The sequence below is a fragment of the Remersonia thermophila genome, chromosome 5, assembly GCF_042764415.1.
Source record: "Remersonia thermophila strain ATCC 22073 chromosome 5, whole genome shotgun sequence".
In the NCBI taxonomy this organism is placed as follows: Eukaryota; Fungi; Ascomycota; class Sordariomycetes; order Sordariales; family Chaetomiaceae; genus Remersonia; species Remersonia thermophila.
In genome coordinates this window covers 1-15,571 of record NC_092221.1, presented here as the reverse complement: position 1 = coordinate 15,571, position 15,571 = coordinate 1, and the positions used below count along the sequence as shown (strand labels likewise).

At 55.7% G+C, this 15,571-nt stretch overlaps 5 protein-coding genes across 5 annotated transcripts; 1 reads left to right on the top strand and 4 right to left on the bottom strand.

Annotated features, from left to right (window-relative positions):
• Nucleotides 1-206: 206 nt before the first annotated feature.
• VTJ83DRAFT_5249 (uncharacterized protein) lies at nt 207-2,142 on the bottom strand (the record flags this gene model as incomplete). Its single annotated transcript, XM_071011828.1, has 2 exons — nt 207-1,501; nt 1,566-2,142. The coding sequence occupies 2 exons, from the start codon at nt 2,140-2,142 to the stop codon at nt 207-209; spliced, it is 1,872 nt and encodes a 623-aa protein (XP_070864624.1).
• A 2,887-nt stretch (nt 2,143-5,029) lies between these two features.
• On the top strand, nt 5,030-6,496 carry VTJ83DRAFT_5248 (uncharacterized protein; the record flags this gene model as incomplete). The annotated part of the gene is made up of 3 exons (XM_071011827.1): nt 5,030-5,197; nt 5,257-6,354; nt 6,416-6,496. 3 exons carry the CDS (start codon nt 5,030-5,032, stop codon nt 6,494-6,496), a joined length of 1,347 nt encoding a protein of 448 aa, XP_070864623.1.
• A 1,405-nt stretch (nt 6,497-7,901) lies between these two features.
• VTJ83DRAFT_5247 (uncharacterized protein) lies at nt 7,902-9,356 on the bottom strand (the record flags this gene model as incomplete). The annotated part of the gene is made up of 1 exon (XM_071011826.1): nt 7,902-9,356. The coding sequence occupies one exon, from the start codon at nt 9,354-9,356 to the stop codon at nt 7,902-7,904; it is 1,455 nt and encodes a 484-aa protein (XP_070864622.1).
• A 1,534-nt stretch (nt 9,357-10,890) lies between these two features.
• Nucleotides 10,891-12,280, bottom strand: VTJ83DRAFT_5246 (uncharacterized protein; the record flags this gene model as incomplete). The annotated part of the gene is made up of 4 exons (XM_071011825.1): nt 10,891-10,974; nt 11,027-11,880; nt 11,945-11,976; nt 12,150-12,280. The coding sequence occupies 4 exons, from the start codon at nt 12,278-12,280 to the stop codon at nt 10,891-10,893; spliced, it is 1,101 nt and encodes a 366-aa protein (XP_070864621.1).
• Nucleotides 12,281-12,758: 478 nt separating this feature from the next.
• Nucleotides 12,759-13,526, bottom strand: VTJ83DRAFT_5245 (uncharacterized protein; the record flags this gene model as incomplete). Its single annotated transcript, XM_071011824.1, has 1 exon — nt 12,759-13,526. The coding sequence occupies one exon, from the start codon at nt 13,524-13,526 to the stop codon at nt 12,759-12,761; it is 768 nt and encodes a 255-aa protein (XP_070864620.1).
• Nucleotides 13,527-15,571: the final 2,045 nt, after the last annotated feature.

Below are 15,571 nucleotides of genomic sequence, written 5' to 3'. Positions count from 1 at the left end.
AGAAAAAAAGAAAAAAAGAAGAATCAAACAGGAAACACCTGGGATGCCAAGCACCAACCCCAGGAGAAATCAGGAAACACCCTGCTGGTCCGAAGGCTTTCTCTTATTCACCGATTTTGTTTATATTGAACTCGCATCTCACCTTCCGATGTTCAACAACCCAGATGTGTTGTTGCCCTCCTGTCAGCACCAGGCTGTAGTAACGCTTACCCCGACATAGTGACATCGCGATCAACAGCCTCGGGCGGGATGGGGGTTACCGGGTCTGATGGTGCCGGAGGGGACTGCGACTGCTCGGCCTTTTTCTTGTAGAGCGTTTCGCACCATTCCTCCGCACTCACCAGGGTGCGGTTGAGAACCTCGCCCACCTGCGTCATCATGTGCAATGCCTCCTTGGCGAACAAGAGGGCCAGGTGGGCGCTGTCCCGAGAGAGAGACTCCGGGCTGGAGGAGCTCTCGCGGCGGCCCTCCTTTTCCCGGACGTAATGGAATTGGTACAGCGACGGCAGGCTCATCAACTGCCGGTGAACCAAGTTCCTCGCATTCTCGGGCAGCGCGCCGCCGGCGTACTTGGAGATGGTCTGCACCGTGCGGTGGATGACGCTGAACAGATCTTCGCGGAGTTCGCTCATGCGCTTGAGCAGCTTGTTGCGGTTATCGGCCGACTGCGACGTCTGCTGCTCGCCACCCTCCATGGCGTGGTCCTCTCCATCCTTCTGGACCGTCGAATCGTACTCGTCAAGCACGCTCTTGAGCTTGACAAGAACCTCGCTGATGTATCCATTGGTGTCCCGCACCACCTTGAGGCAGTACCGCAGACTCCTCAAGCTCTCTTGCTTCATGGCCACGCCGAGTCCCGAGGTCGTCACGACGAACTTCTGGCCCCATGGCTGCGCCGCGCCGGCCGAGCTCTGGCCAACGACGGTCTTGTAATCGGGAAGCTCGGAATACGCGGGGGACCGCTGTTCGTCATAGGCAGGGAGCGTATCCACGGTGCTGATCGACATGCGGCGGTCGTCATAATCCGGCAACGTCTCTTGCGGAGCGTCCGTTGTTGTCTCGCCCTTGCTGGGCACGTCCGACTTGCGCCGCTTGCTGTTCCCGCGCTCTCCGGTCTCAATGTCGCTCGACGCTTGTTGTTTCCGGCTCCGCATCCCGAAGATCCACCTCACGCCGCCCTCAACGCCTGTCTTGCGGCTGACAGTTCCCACGGCTTTGCCGACCGGCCGCAGATAACTCTCGACATATTCAGCACCCGTCTTAATGTGTGGCGAGTAATTCTTCCCGCCGATGTAGACCGAAGCGGCGCCCTCGACGGCCGAGGCGAGCAGGGGGTGCGCCGTGGTGATGAGCGATAAGAGAGGTTCCGGTTCGGGGCGATGGCTGCCGTTGCTCTTGTGCGACTGCGACAGGAAGCCTCCCTTCTTGGCGTCCCGGGACGGTTTCCGAACCCCGGTAGAGGAGGCATGGGACGTGCTTTGGGAACGCGACGAGGAGAAGTCTGGACCCGATCACGGATGGTTAGCGCCGCACATGAAACCAAAGATCGTTACCCGGCCACGCACCTGTCTTCATCTGGCCCAAGGCCTCGGCGGCGATGCGAACGTCTGGGTCGTCGAGGGTCACGCTGCGCGCCCTGGCACCAGAGCTTTGCTCGGAGGTTGCGCTCGGCGACGATTCAACGGGGTCGAGATAGCTCGGCCTGTAGTAGGTCGTGAAGGGATTGAGGCTCGGCCAGTGGGTCGGCGGACTGGCCAACGGAGGAGGAGGAGGGGACGCCTCTGGAGGCTTCGGGAGGGGAGCGTGGGCCTGAGCGCCCGTCACCGAGGAGATGGGGGGCAGCGTCGGTGCCGAGGAGCCAGAAGATCTCACATTCCGGGCCTGGATGGGCGGCAGTTCGGTCGCGGTGTCGTCGGGAAAGGAAAGCTTGAGGGGCGGAAGCTGCAGCGGCAGCGAATTGTCGAGCTGAGCCGAAAAATCGCCCGACAGCGGGGACTGCTCGCTGCCGCGATGGTTGGAGTGTGTAGGCGTCTCCGTTGACGAAATTGCGGGGAAGGCGACGGGGCTCCCCAACGGCTGCGCCGGCGGCCGCGGCGCACCCAGATCCTCGCTGGGAGACGGCGCCATGTGATGCCTGTCCATCGTGGTTGTCGAGAACCCGCACGGTCGCTTCAAGGGAGCGCCGGCATTGGCGCCGCGAGTCAGAATGTGCTGCGCGATCTGTCCGGCGTTGTATTCGGCTTTTCGTCCGCTTGACTCGGGTTCTGGCTTGAATGTTGAGAAGGCGCTGATCGATATCCTCAAGGCCTGGCTGGGTGTCGTTGTTCTGCCGGGCTGTCGTTGTAGGATGCGCGTGGGTGAGTTGGTAATTTCGGGCGGGCCGAGCGATGTCGCGGGGGAGGGGGGGCTGTTCAACTGGGAGCGGTTGCGAAAATGTAGCGAGTGACAGGCCGAGCGAAGAGCATGTGGAGGGGAGGGACGGGAAGCGAACGAGGAGACAGTCACGGCCGGCCCCTACGGCGGCATGCAGCCAAGGCCGGGGATCGCACGAGGTCTGCTTTGGGTGGCGATGCTGGGATGAAAAGCTCCAGGCGATAAGCACGTGTTCGATCGGCAATGATGGCCAGCAGCTCCGACCATCAAGATGCCGCAGAGTGGGTGCCGGTCCAGACTGAAGACAGGAAAAGCTGGACAACGACGGACAAAAGAGTGGGGGAGAAGCTGAGGTTTCTTCTGGAGGAGTCCTCGCGTCTGAACTGGGCGTTCCCACTGGTCATGGGGAGGTCAGGCGCTCATTTAGAACAGGCAGCCTGCCAGGAACCTCCCGCCCGATGCAAATGGGTCCCACACCACCTACTTTAGGGACTTCCTACAAGCGCGGTTCCTGGCTTGTCCCTGCAAACCCTGGACGACGGGAGGTGTTTAATTTTTCAGACGCTGACAGTACGGGAGGTATGGACGACACCACGACACGCCCTCGAGACGGGAGGGATGATTGGCAAGAGCAATAGATGTTCGTCCAGTATCCCCTAGGTCCTGTCGTTGAGTGCATGGACTTGGCGGGTTGTTATCAAGTCGCGGCGCGGCAAGCCGGCGTCGAGGACCCTGAGACAGGCGGGTTTGATTACGTACGGTGTAGACGCGTTGGCCCTTCGACCCGATTGCACCACCAGCTTTAACTACCCCCCAGACAGCATTGACACTGGCTGGACGGATCCGGAACCTGAAATCCGGTGCCAGCGCTGACCATGCAGTTCACAGATCTGTCAACACAACTGATCGACATCAAGCGCTGCACAGGAGGTCATTAACCTCGGTCCTTCAATTCCTCCATGGTCGCCGCGGAAATTTTCCTTGCAAACAGCATACTGGAATGGTATTGGGGGTTCAAAAAAAAAAAAAAAAAAAAAAAAAAGGATCGGCACGCAGGTTCAGCAAGATGCAAGACCTATCCACCTCACCTATTCTGGGGTTGATGAAATTGTTGGGAGCACATGTCAGCCGCCCTCCGCTGCTCGGCTCTCGGAGCAGGCTTGGGCTTAGCTTGCGAGTCTGACCCACCTTCACATGCGACCTCCAAATGGGCTCCGGACAACCTATAGTATAGTACACAGTAAATTGGATCCACGACAAATCGCGGCAATCTTTCCGCCATCGACGATGGTTGGAACTTTGCCGTAAGGATCGCCAGATTACCCCAGACCCAACATGATCCATCGTGATGGCGTAGCGAGGCTCGTTTAGCAATTCCTTTTCAGGTGATGTTGTCTGCTATCGGCGAGTTTGGCTTGCTCCCCTATAAGCCAAAACAAAGGTCGCCCTCAGGTCCCGAGGTCGGGTCGCAGGTGATGCCAAGCTTGGGGAACCAAACGCAGCGCTGGAGCCGCCCCGCGCGAGCGATCTCGTGTCAGAGCTTTTGACAAATTCTCACTTCAGCAGCCTCCGAGGCTCAGCGATAAAAACACATGCCGAGCGGAGCAGGTGCGCGGGGTGTTCCCGTTTCAATCACGTCGACCGACGCGGCTCGGCCATGTCCTGGAAGCCCCCAAGCCTGACTCGGGCAAGTCGTTCTGCTGCGGTGTGGAGCGCGAGTTGAAGAAACTGGCAGCCAATGTCTGGTGTTCCATTCCAAGTGACTATTCCCAGGAAGCATACTGCGCCACTCCAGAGGGAGGAACCCTCCAGACAGCGCCACAGGAGGGAGATGGTTGCTTGCCCGCAGAGAAACACATACGTCTTGTCCCCAGGTTCCTGCTTGCGCAAGCTGGTGAGCGGACGCCCACGATGCGCGACATGTCTGGTGCCTCTGACGCTGCCCAAACAGTGGGAAAGATGGTCGGGCAGCTCTTATGGCACCAAAGGTACGGATTACTCTCCGCGCCGCGAAATCACAGACATCATCAACAACGACACGAGTCGGGCCCGACAGAATGCCGGGCACCTGTTGTGCGAACGATGGACTGTACTGTCTATTGGGCGCGTTGGAGGAAGAAGAAGAAAAGAAAAGGAATCTCGCCAAGCCAGAAGTTTTGAGATGACCTATCCGGGCGGTGGGTGGGGCCCATCGCGGGGCAACGTTTTGCCGCATCCCGACAGACGCGACATGGATGGGATGGGATTGGATAGGACGGGCCCCTCCTCTGCAGCTGTCAGGTGGGTCCGGAATCGTGTCTGGGAACGACCACATCGACCGCCGAGTGGATCGGTGGGTTGCTCAACGACAACGTCACCAACCACGGCGACGGCGACGACGACGACAGCGGGCGGCGGCGGCAACAACGACAGGTTACCGCCAGCACATGTTCTTCGTATACTATACTACCACAGCTCTGCCGCATAGACTGCTGGGACCAGCGCTGAGATTGGGTCCGTCCGCATCACCGCCACACGTCGTCGCATCCCTATCGGCCTGATCGCAGCGGGACGAGCCTCGTCGGCGCCCCCCTCCCTCAACCCGCCCTTTCAGCTGCGGCAGCATATTCCCCGGTTCCTCCGTCCCGCACGCGTTCTACCCGCCAGACCGCTCACCATGGCCTCGGCCATATTCTTCCTCGACCTCAAGGGCAAGACGCTCTTGGCCCGAAACTACCGGGGTGACATCCCCATGTCGGCTGTCGAGCAATTTCCGATCCTGCTCAACGAGGCCGAGGAAGAGTCATCCGCTGTGCCGCCATGTTTTTCTCACGAGGGCATCAATGTGAGCATTCCTTGTCGTCGTGCGCGTGTGAGCCTGCCACCTAACGCTCTCCCGGGCAGTACCTCTACATCCGTCACAACAACTTGTACCTCCTCGCCCTCACAAAACGAAACACAAACGCCGCAGAGATCCTCCTCTTCCTGCACAAGATTGTCGAGGTCTTCACCGAGTACTTCAAGGTGCTTGAGGAAGAATCCATTCGCGACAACTTTGTCATCATCTACGAGCTCCTCGACGAGATGATGGACTTTGGGTACCCGCAGACGACCGAATCCAAAATCCTCCAGGAGTACATCACCCAAGAGTCCCACAAGCTCGAGGTCCAAGCCCGCCCGCCCATCGCCGTGACCAACGCCGTCTCGTGGCGCTCGGAAGGCATCCGGTACCGCAAAAACGAGGTGTTCCTTGACGTCATCGAGTCGCTCAACCTGCTCGTGTCAGCCAACGGCAACGTGCTGAGGTCCGAGATCTTGGGCGCCATCAAGATGAAGTGCTACTTGTCTGGCATGCCCGAGCTCCGCCTGGGCCTCAACGACAAGGTCATGTTCGAGACGACGGGACGGACCACGCGGGGGAAGGCCATCGAGATGGAGGACGTCAAGTTCCACCAGTGCGTGCGCCTGTCGCGCTTCGAGAACGACCGCACCATCAGCTTCATCCCGCCCGACGGCGAGTTCGAGCTCATGTCGTACCGGCTCAACACCCAGGTCAAACCGCTCATCTGGGTAGAATGCGTCGTGGAATCGCACAGTGGGTCGCGCATCGAGTACATGCTCAAGGCCCGTGCGCAGTTCAAGCGCCGGAGCACAGCCAACAACGTCGAGATCATCGTCCCGGTTCCTGATGACGCCGACACGCCTCGCTTCCGGACCAATGTCGGCTCCGTCCACTACGCCCCTGAGCAGAGCGCCATCGTCTGGAAGATCAAGCAATTTGGAGGCGGCAAGGAGTTCCTGATGCGCGCCGAGCTGGGTCTCCCCAGCGTGCGGGGCGACGACGAGCACGGCGGCGGCATGATGGGAGGGTTCGGAGGCAGCATGGGCGGAATCGCGGGGGCGGGTAAGGGGGCCAAGAGGCCGATCCAGGTCAAGTTTGAGATTCCATACTTTACAACGAGCGGCATCCAGGTTCGCTACCTGAAGATCACGGAACCTAAGGTAAGCCCATCCTCGGGCGGCTTCTCCATCGCACCTCGGACTAACACCACGTGCCATGCAGCTCCAATACCCTTCGCTGCCATGGGTGCGCTACATCACACAATCTGGAGACATTGCAGTCAGGCTACCTGACGCCGTCTAGCTCCAACACGGGTCAATGATGAGGTAATACACGAGAAAAGATCGAGCGGAGCCTGGACGGCTCTCTTTTGCATCTGGAACGGGGTAATCGTGACCAACTTTGGTGGGCAAGCGTCGTTGCAGCATCTGGCATTGATGAGGGAGGCTTGGGGTATGACTTAGACCATGCAATAAACCACTGCTTCGGATGGCTCCAAGACGCTTGATGTCCCAATTGCTTCAACGGCGTGCGCTGTCCGCAACGGTATCTCGATTCGAGCGCTGGGCAGGGGCACATGGTCGAATGGGCATAAGGATTTCGAACTCCATGACCTGGCAAGTTCCCTGTGGAAGAGAGGGGACAGATTGCCAATGCCCCCGCTCGTGTTGCGCCTGAGCAATCCCGTCAACCTTGCTTGCTTCATGCGCACCGAGCTGCAGAGGCCGATCCGGAAAGGAGGAAGACGACAGCTATGCTTAGGGTTCATTACAAGTAACCGGCCAGCTTGTTCCAGGATGAGTGAAAGCACCCATATCTAATGATGTGCCATTAACACTAATTAGCCCTTATCCGCGCTTCAAGACTCAGATCTTCATAGTCGATGCCTCACGACATAGAGAGGAAATGTATGATGCTATTCGTACCCGTCGCAGCCCAACGCCGCAGGACTAATCCTGTTGAGATGCAGAAAGAGTATCCTGGAAACCATACTCCAATACAGCAGTGATAGAATGGTTGGTATACTACTGGCTCCTCCTGGGATGTTTTATCTCAGGCTCAAAGCTGACCTGAGCTCGTTAACGACAGACGGAAACCAATCCGAGAACCCAACCAACATTCAATGTTGCTTCACCCCAAGGCCGACGTTTCGAAGGTGCTAGCTGTGCTGTGACGGAGCCTTGGTGGCTTCCATCGCGGCTTTGCACTGTTGCAACCATCCGCTGTGTATTCTACCACTCGCGGACATCCCAGCCCCCCTTGGCCCGACACGGTCCAGCCACCTCACGGGTCGCTGTCTAAGGTACCAATGATGCACGGAACGACAGGTTCGACTTCAGGGCTAGCCAGCCTCGCCTAGCGCACAACGAGCCCATGGCTGTTTGGAAAAGACTTTGCACCTTCTTCGTTTGAGATCACGGAACATGTGCACATGGGGCATTGGGTTCGTCGGCCAATATCATGCGTAATAATAGGGCGGCAACGTCTTGATCTCCCGGGCTTCGGTTGGAGAGTGCCTGGGTGGCTTCACTAAGTTGACCAAGACAATCGTAGACTTGACATCACGGACACAAAAGAGCTCTGGAAATGTAAAGCAACAGCATCAAGGCACACGCCTGTCCTATTTTCCAAAACCCCCCTTCAGCCCAGTTGACTATGTACATTGACTGATGGAACCGCCGCTGGTATCACCCAAATCGCCCCCGCTTTAGTTGAGCGTGGGAACGGGCCACGGGCTCCACGAATTGATGTTGAAGTTGTGGTTGCCGGTGCTGCGGAAGATATTCGTGTTCCCGGCATTGGGGTTGTTGAGCAGGAACTTGCCGATAAAGGCGCTGAGCTCGCTGCCCTGCTGCGACGAAGGGAAGCTGCAGTGCTGGTTGCCACCAACCTGCGAATATCCGAAGCTGTTGAGAGCGCCCAGGGCCTCCCACTGCTTGCGGGCAATGCCCATGCAGCCGTAGGTCGAGACCTTGCCAAGCCACTCCATGTCGACGTTCTCCATGACGTAGAGAGCGCGCGGGGCGATGAGGCCGGCCAGCAGATGGTGGTCGAAGGGGAGCTGGTTGACGTTGCGGACATAGTTGTTGAAGTTGGGCGAGAACCAAACGTTCTCCTGGACGATCTGGTTCGAGTCCTGGACATTCTGGCCTTGGCTCTTCTGCCACGCCGCAATGCGCCAGCAGCCCGAGCCACCAGCGCCCGACTCCTGCGGCAGCGTCAGGGCAATGCGTGGCTCGAGGGCACCGGCAACAATGGCGCCCTTGCCGTTGCGGGAGCAGCCCGTAACTCCAATGCGGGTCGGGTCGATGTTGGTCTGGGCCCTGGTGAGCTCCAGGGCATCAATGATGCGCGACACACCCCAGGCCCAGGCCGTGAGGGCGCCCGCCGAGTGGCTGCTGCCGTAGAGGTCATAGAACTTGCCGCGGCCGCGCGACTGACCACCCTGCTGCTGGGCAATGTCATCGTTGTTGAAGCTGATGGTGGCAACGCCGGCAGGGATCGGCAGGCTGGAGAAACCACCAAAGTTGATAATGGCCGGGTGAGGCCCGGCACCCGACGGCCGGTTGTTGATGGTGACCGAGAAGGAAATGGACCGGCCGTTCTCCGACGCCGTGATGCTCAGCGTGCTGCCAGAGAAGCTGGCGGTAACCGAGGACGGCTTCGGCGGCAGAGTGCCGAGCTCATACCGCTCCAGAAGCTCTTTGATCTCAGCCTGCCGGCACGCCCAGTCCGCCTTGCTGGTCACCTTGCTGCCGCCGTGGAAAGTAAAAGGGTCGTTGAGCTGGTTGGCCACGGGGCTGCCGAGACCACTCGGGATGTTGGGGCAAGTCCCACCGGGTTGGGACGGCGTCGTGGTGGTGGTGGGCGGGGCGACCGTCGTGGGGGTGCTGTTGCTGGTGGTGGTGGCACGAGTCGACGTGGTGAGCGTCGTCGGCGCCAGAGTGGTGGTGGTACGAGTCGTTGTCACCGGGCTGCTCCCGGGGAGGCACTGGGAGTACCATTCGTTGACGAAGGTGCAGGTCGCGCCATCAACGCACGACGTCGGACCATTCCAGCCGCGTCCGCCGCACTGGCCCCAAAGGTTTTGACGCTGCTGGGCGTTAACGCCCGCGGCACCCAGGGCCACAAGGAGAGACGACTTAAGAATCGACGAAACCATGGTGGCGACGGGAGGACAAAAGCCACAAGATGACGGGGTTCAAGAGTACGGCGGGCTGTCAATCCCTTAGCTACTCTGCGGGCAGGGTCAATGGACAGAGTAGGGCCAAGGACATCTCTTTTATATATAGGGGGGTCATGGGGATCCGTTGTGCCGACGGCAGTGAGTGCCCTTGGCTCTCGGCCCAATTCTTTCTGCTGCTGTCACCCTGACCTTGCCAACCTTGGTACGCTTGCAATAGCCTTTGCCCGTACATGTCATGAATCTCCTTCCTGTCCGTCAAGAAACATGACGCTCGATTCTGATGGACCTGATGTTACGTCTTTTGGGTACCTTCACGTGCCATGCCCGGAATCCGGCAACAGTGTTGTTTTTCCATCAATCAGGATTTAGCCATAAGACCCGACAAACGACCAAGGTGTGCATTCCGGGGAGCCGGGGATGCCAAGACTGCAACGCCGGGTTCTGGAAAGAACCCCAGCTTCTGTTTAAGGCCGACCAATGCATTCATGGGAGCCTTATGCAACTCAGCGTAATATACAAGCAGGGGACCGTCGGCGGCTCTGGCAAGGGCACAGCTTGCCCAGCGCCTGCCTCTCGGCGAGTGATGCTCCGAGTTGTGGAGGATTTAAGTCCTGAAGATTGTTTGGGGTTGGATGTGACGGTATCACCCACGCGTGTTGCATGCGGCGGACAATAGCCGTTTTAGCGTCCAACCACCAGCCCCCAGCGAGGCATGCGGTGTCCCAATGAGGTATCCAAGGGCCAGGACTCTATGACGTATTTCCAAACATTCACAATCCAAACGGGCAACGTTAGAATGTTGTCACAGGCAGCCCAGGGAAGGAGCACATCCTATGAAAAGCAGACAACGAGCATAGGGCCAAGTTGTAGTTGACCTACCAGAAACCTTTGGATATGCTCCCTCAAGCACATAGTTGATGATGCTGCGTATCATTCTACGCGAACATGTCAAGAATGATGTCGTGGACACTGCTGCCAGTTGAAGTATGAGGTAATCGAATCAAGCACTACTCTGCTTGACCACTCTATAATGACTTGACAAAGCTGTTTTGTTGGAGATGCTCCATGAACGTTGAGTATCTAGAGGCTCCCGGGACAAGCGTGAGTTACCTATCTTTCCGAGTGACTGGTTTTAGATACGTACCAAACACTGCCCCGATTAGGTGTTTCAGTTGGCATATACCAGAGCTACTTGCCTAGCAGGGCTATATGAGCAAACCACATCACCGAGTCCTCTCCAGATCTGAACTTTTCTGAAGCCAAGCTCGGTCAGCTATACGTCTCTATTTTCTGTCCACTCGGGTAAATGCTTGAGTGGAGTATCTGACAGTGTCCGCCTTATCTCTTGCTTTTCAAAGTGCTGTTCGTAGGGGGGTGGTTCGGTATCCCGGCGTGCCTTGGGACCCTGCGATGGAAACAAAAGGCATAACCTCCCTGGCCAGCGGAGCCCCGGTCCATCAACAGCAATGCACCTCCACTCCCAGCGAGCCCTCGGAGCTCACCAGTGTCCCTACTTGATGTGATGACCCACATGTGTATCGACAAACTTTAGCATAGGCTCGATGAACTGGTTCCAGCCGGGGACTTCAGCACCCTGTGATTGGGTTAGCATCTCGGTGTCGACAGCTGAAACTTGGACCCCTTACCGTATATTTCAAGTCAAACACGTGTGGTGCTCCCTCCTCGTAGAACTCCCCCACAGGGACACCGGCGTGTTTCAGGAGGTTGGCCATGGAATAGCTTTGCTGGATTGGGACGACAACGTCCCCCGTTCCATGTAGAAATGCAGTCGGTGGGAAGAGTCCACGTCCTTGTTTTCTCTCGGTCACCCGTTGCTCCAGCACTCTCAAGGGCGACATGGAGCGAACAAAGGCCATAAACTCTTCCTTGTTTTTAAACTCCTCCTCGTGCATGATGCCGATCTTCAGCCCATCAGCGGAGCTCGATAGCGAGTGCATCATGTGAAGCTCTGCTTGCATGAGAACTCTGTTGGTGAAGCGGAAATCAGTAGCCCAAATCATGCTGAGTTCAGCTTCACTCAGACGCTTGAATTCGTCCCATGCGAGAGCGTCGGTCAGCACATTCTTCGGATCCCGGTCCCGAAGCAGTATGTTGAGCTCTTGTTCGGAGAATCTGCCCTCCCATGGCCCTTCGTTCTCCCTGTTCGGTTGTTGATCTATTGGACCAAATGCAGGCATTGACAAGAAGTCGACCACGCCATACATGTCGATCACCGCCTTCGGAGGGGGAGTCAAATGCAGCGCCATCAACGTCGCAAGATGGCCGCCTGCTGATTCACCGCACAGAACATAACGGTCAACGTCCACCTTCTCAGGCCCAAGAATGGCTGGGAGGTTGGCGCGGGCCCATGACACTGCCTCGATGCAGTCTTTAAGCTGATCATCGATACGCGCCTGAGGGGCTAGTCTGTAGTTGTGAGAAATCAAATGGTAGCCGCGTCGCCGGAACCCAGGGCTCATCCATGGAAGGGGGGCAAAGTCTTGCCAGCGTTAGCTTGCCCAGCCTTCCTGGAGCACGGGCAGGTAGTGTTAGAACACACATACGAAAGCCTCCGAACCATCCGCCTCCGTGAGTCCTGCATCATAATGTTAGCTTGGCCAAGCGCGAGCAGTAGAGTACATCTCCACAACGGGACCCCAGTGTAAAGTCGTGCTAGGAGAGTGTCCCAAATCTGACATGCTAAACCCTCGGTCTTGAGAAAATTCGTTTCGAAATGAAGCAGGACCTCCGTTTACCTCAATGACTTACCAAACTACAAAGGGTGTATTTCTAACATCTGGATTCTCTGCCGGCCACACTCGCACAGCGAGCTCTGTGCCGCTGGTCGATGTGAACACATGGTCTGTAAAACCGGGTGGTGCTGAGGGTGGGTTCGTCATGGCTTGAATTCTCAAGGACGCCTGGTATACCGATGACTTGAATAAACCATGAATAGTTTGTTGATCTGAGGGGTTGTAGCAGTAGAGACTACATCAAGAGGGGTAGCGTTTTCCCTGCGAGCTAGGGCTAATTATTAATATTCAGCCGATCAATCATGGGCTGATCGCCCAAATACCTTGGGTAGTGTCCATGCCAAGCGATGGTTACAGTGGAACGGGGCGGGGGTGTGGCTCACCCGCGAAGCTGGTCACTTCGTCAATCTGCAGCCCGGATAACTATCAGAAAACCCAGACGCAGAAACTGCAGTAACATGCACACAGGATTTGCGGACATGTATCTAATTCACATGATACCGGCGACCTGTAAACCATTCCTTCAAGTGGTAGGTACCTATTTAGGAGTAGTTCCTGACTCTCCACGCTGAAGGCTCGCTGGGCGGAAAGAGGATAAGAGGAAGGTCAACCTGGCGAACCACTCTTACTCTTCTTTGCTACATCCTGCGGCCCATAGTATTCCTCCGTAGAGCTGACCCAAGAACCACTCATCCTTGTATGCCTCGTCAAAATGTCCGAGTGATGTGTAAAAACAACGACCGCCATCAAATTCCTGACACCATGCCACTGGATGGTCTTCTCCATGCCATCCGCCCTTGTAAGATGCCTCATTCACAGAAAGGAGCACATGAAGTCCCTCGGATGTTTTCCTTGGGTGTGTCTTGAAGTTGTACCACTCGTCTAGCCACAACTTCTCGGGCTCAGCTGGTCCCAGAGGTGCCACAAGCTCTTGCACGTGGATTGGACAGGCTGTCCGCAAAATTGGATGGTTGACATCCAGGGCGTGGACCCGGCCGAGTTGTGGTTCGGGATGGTGATCGAAGACGCCACCGATAAGCCGTCCATACCACTCTGAGCCTTGCAGCGCGAAGCTAGCGCAATGCACCGCGACGATGCCTCTTCCGGATCGAACGAATCGTTTGAGTGCTTCGATTTGGTGTTCATTGAGGAAGTCACCAGAGCACTGAAGAAGGATGATGACTCGGTATGCCGATAGTCGTTCCTCGCAGAATAAGGATGGATCCTCGCTATCGTCGACGGTAAACGGATGTTGCGTGGTCGATGAAGCGGCGGCGATTTGGTGAAATGCATCGATCCCGGCAGGGATAGACGCATGGCGGTATGCCAGGGTACGACTAAAGACAAGGACCTTGAAAAGGTTCGCCATTGAGTATCCTAATCTCTGGACCATTCCGTGAACTATTTCTAGAGGCAATCAGCATGGTCGGGAGGGGTTTTCACGGGAACGAAGCTAACATGTTCTTGTCGATAATACTGTGCAACTTGCTCAGAACATGCACTGTGCATAAAGATGACGGTCAGGTTCTTGGCATATTAAATAAGTCATGGGAAATGAGAGGGACAGAGGACATACCTTCGACAGTTTAAGGAGTCTAGGAGTCGAGGGAAATAACATAACTACTGGTATAGACAGCAAGAAATGTGCTCAAGAACAACATGAAACCTCTTGCAGTGAATCTAATATCAGGGGCAAAGTAATTATGACCATTTGGTTCATTCGAGGCGCCCTCAATCGGTGCTGCTTCACGCTGATGAGCCGGTCGGATCATGAACAGCATCGTTGGTACACTAGATGGTAAGTCAATATCTTGGCTTGGACCAACTACACCAGACTTCGATCACAAGGTCTTCCACCGAAGATCTTAGTCTCAACGGCAATCTGTCCCCAACTGGAGCTAGAGAGACCAGATCATACGATGCTTCAAATAGACAGACTCTGCCCCATCGATGGAACTGGTCCTGCTGATCCAGATTTACGGACTTTAGATATTACGAGGCAGGGCAGACGAGGTAGAGCAGGAGCAAGGGAACATGGTTGGAATGCTCGTTCAAGGAACCAATCTAGGTGATGATCATTGATCACAACGCGTTCAGTCACATGTGCTTTGAAGAGGAGGCTCAATGACCAAGTCAAATATCTATCCACCATCGTCTTCAAGCTTGGACTCACATCTTTGAGAGAATATGCACTCATTCCAAGTTCAGATTACCTCGGCTGGCAGCGGGGAAAGAAAGACTGGTTTCGTTGGTATCTATCACATCTAACGGTGCCTCCAGGGTCGTCAAGTGATCCTACTTCAAAAGAAGCAGTCGGGTTCGATCCTATCAAACCGTTGGCAAAATAAGAAACAGATTATATATATACAGCAGTGAGAGCTGTGACAGGGAGGTATCCGGGCCGATATTCTTCGACTGTTCAGACTCTCCGATTTTCATTGAGACGATACGACCTGCCCTCGGATGACTGTATGCCCGATCTAAGCATTTGTTAAGTGTTGGCCTCGTGGCGACTGCAGACGAGCGTACTAAACAATATTGAACTTCCTTAGGGGAAGTGAATAGAATCCTATCTACAGGGCGGCGGCGTACCTTAATATTCCTATTGGTGCTCAATCCTGCTCCACCCCCGGCACTTTGCCGGGACTTCTCTGGGGCTTTACCAGGCCGGTGCCGGTCCGAGTTCTGCGTTGTAATTAGCTCTCAGGGCACAGGCCGTGGAGGCCTACTTCTTGAGCCCAGCTCCTGACAGCATTTATACGAAAATGTTATATACCCTTCCTATATAGCTTTATTCTTTATGTGTCTTAAACTAACGGGGGCAAATAGTCTAGAAATATAGGTGTTGGTCATATAGGTGATCTTATCTTGTTAGTACTTAAAATCTAATAATGAAGCGGATCGAAAATAGAGACGTTTTAGCGGCCGATTCCTTGAAAGGACTGTTTGGTTTAAGAATAACGCGTTGCGTAGCCGCTGAGAGCCACAGCATGTTGTAAAGTGCTTTATCTAACTTGCAGGGAGACAGTGTTAACTTCTTAATGTAGAGAAGTAAACAAGACAGACGCCTTAACTAACATCGATCTGCTATCTTCCTGTCTAAATCTGGAATTCTTTATACAGGTAACTCTTAACGGTTAAATATAGGCGACTAACAAGATACGCTCCAAGTAAACAAACAGTTTTTAGGTAACCAACACAAAGCTGTGTACTGATACTCCAAGACTTTCGGTTCCGCAGGGTTGGAGGGTGCTGACACCAGCAATGCGAGGGCTATCGGCACGAAGCTTACCGAAGAAGAGATTAATTTACGATTATATGTAGCAGGACACCACAGCACCTCCCATTGCTAGGGTTAGGGTTAGGGTTAGGGTTAGGGTTAGGGTTAGGGTTAGGGTTAGGGTTAGGGTTAGGGTTAGGGTTAGGGTTAGGGTTAGG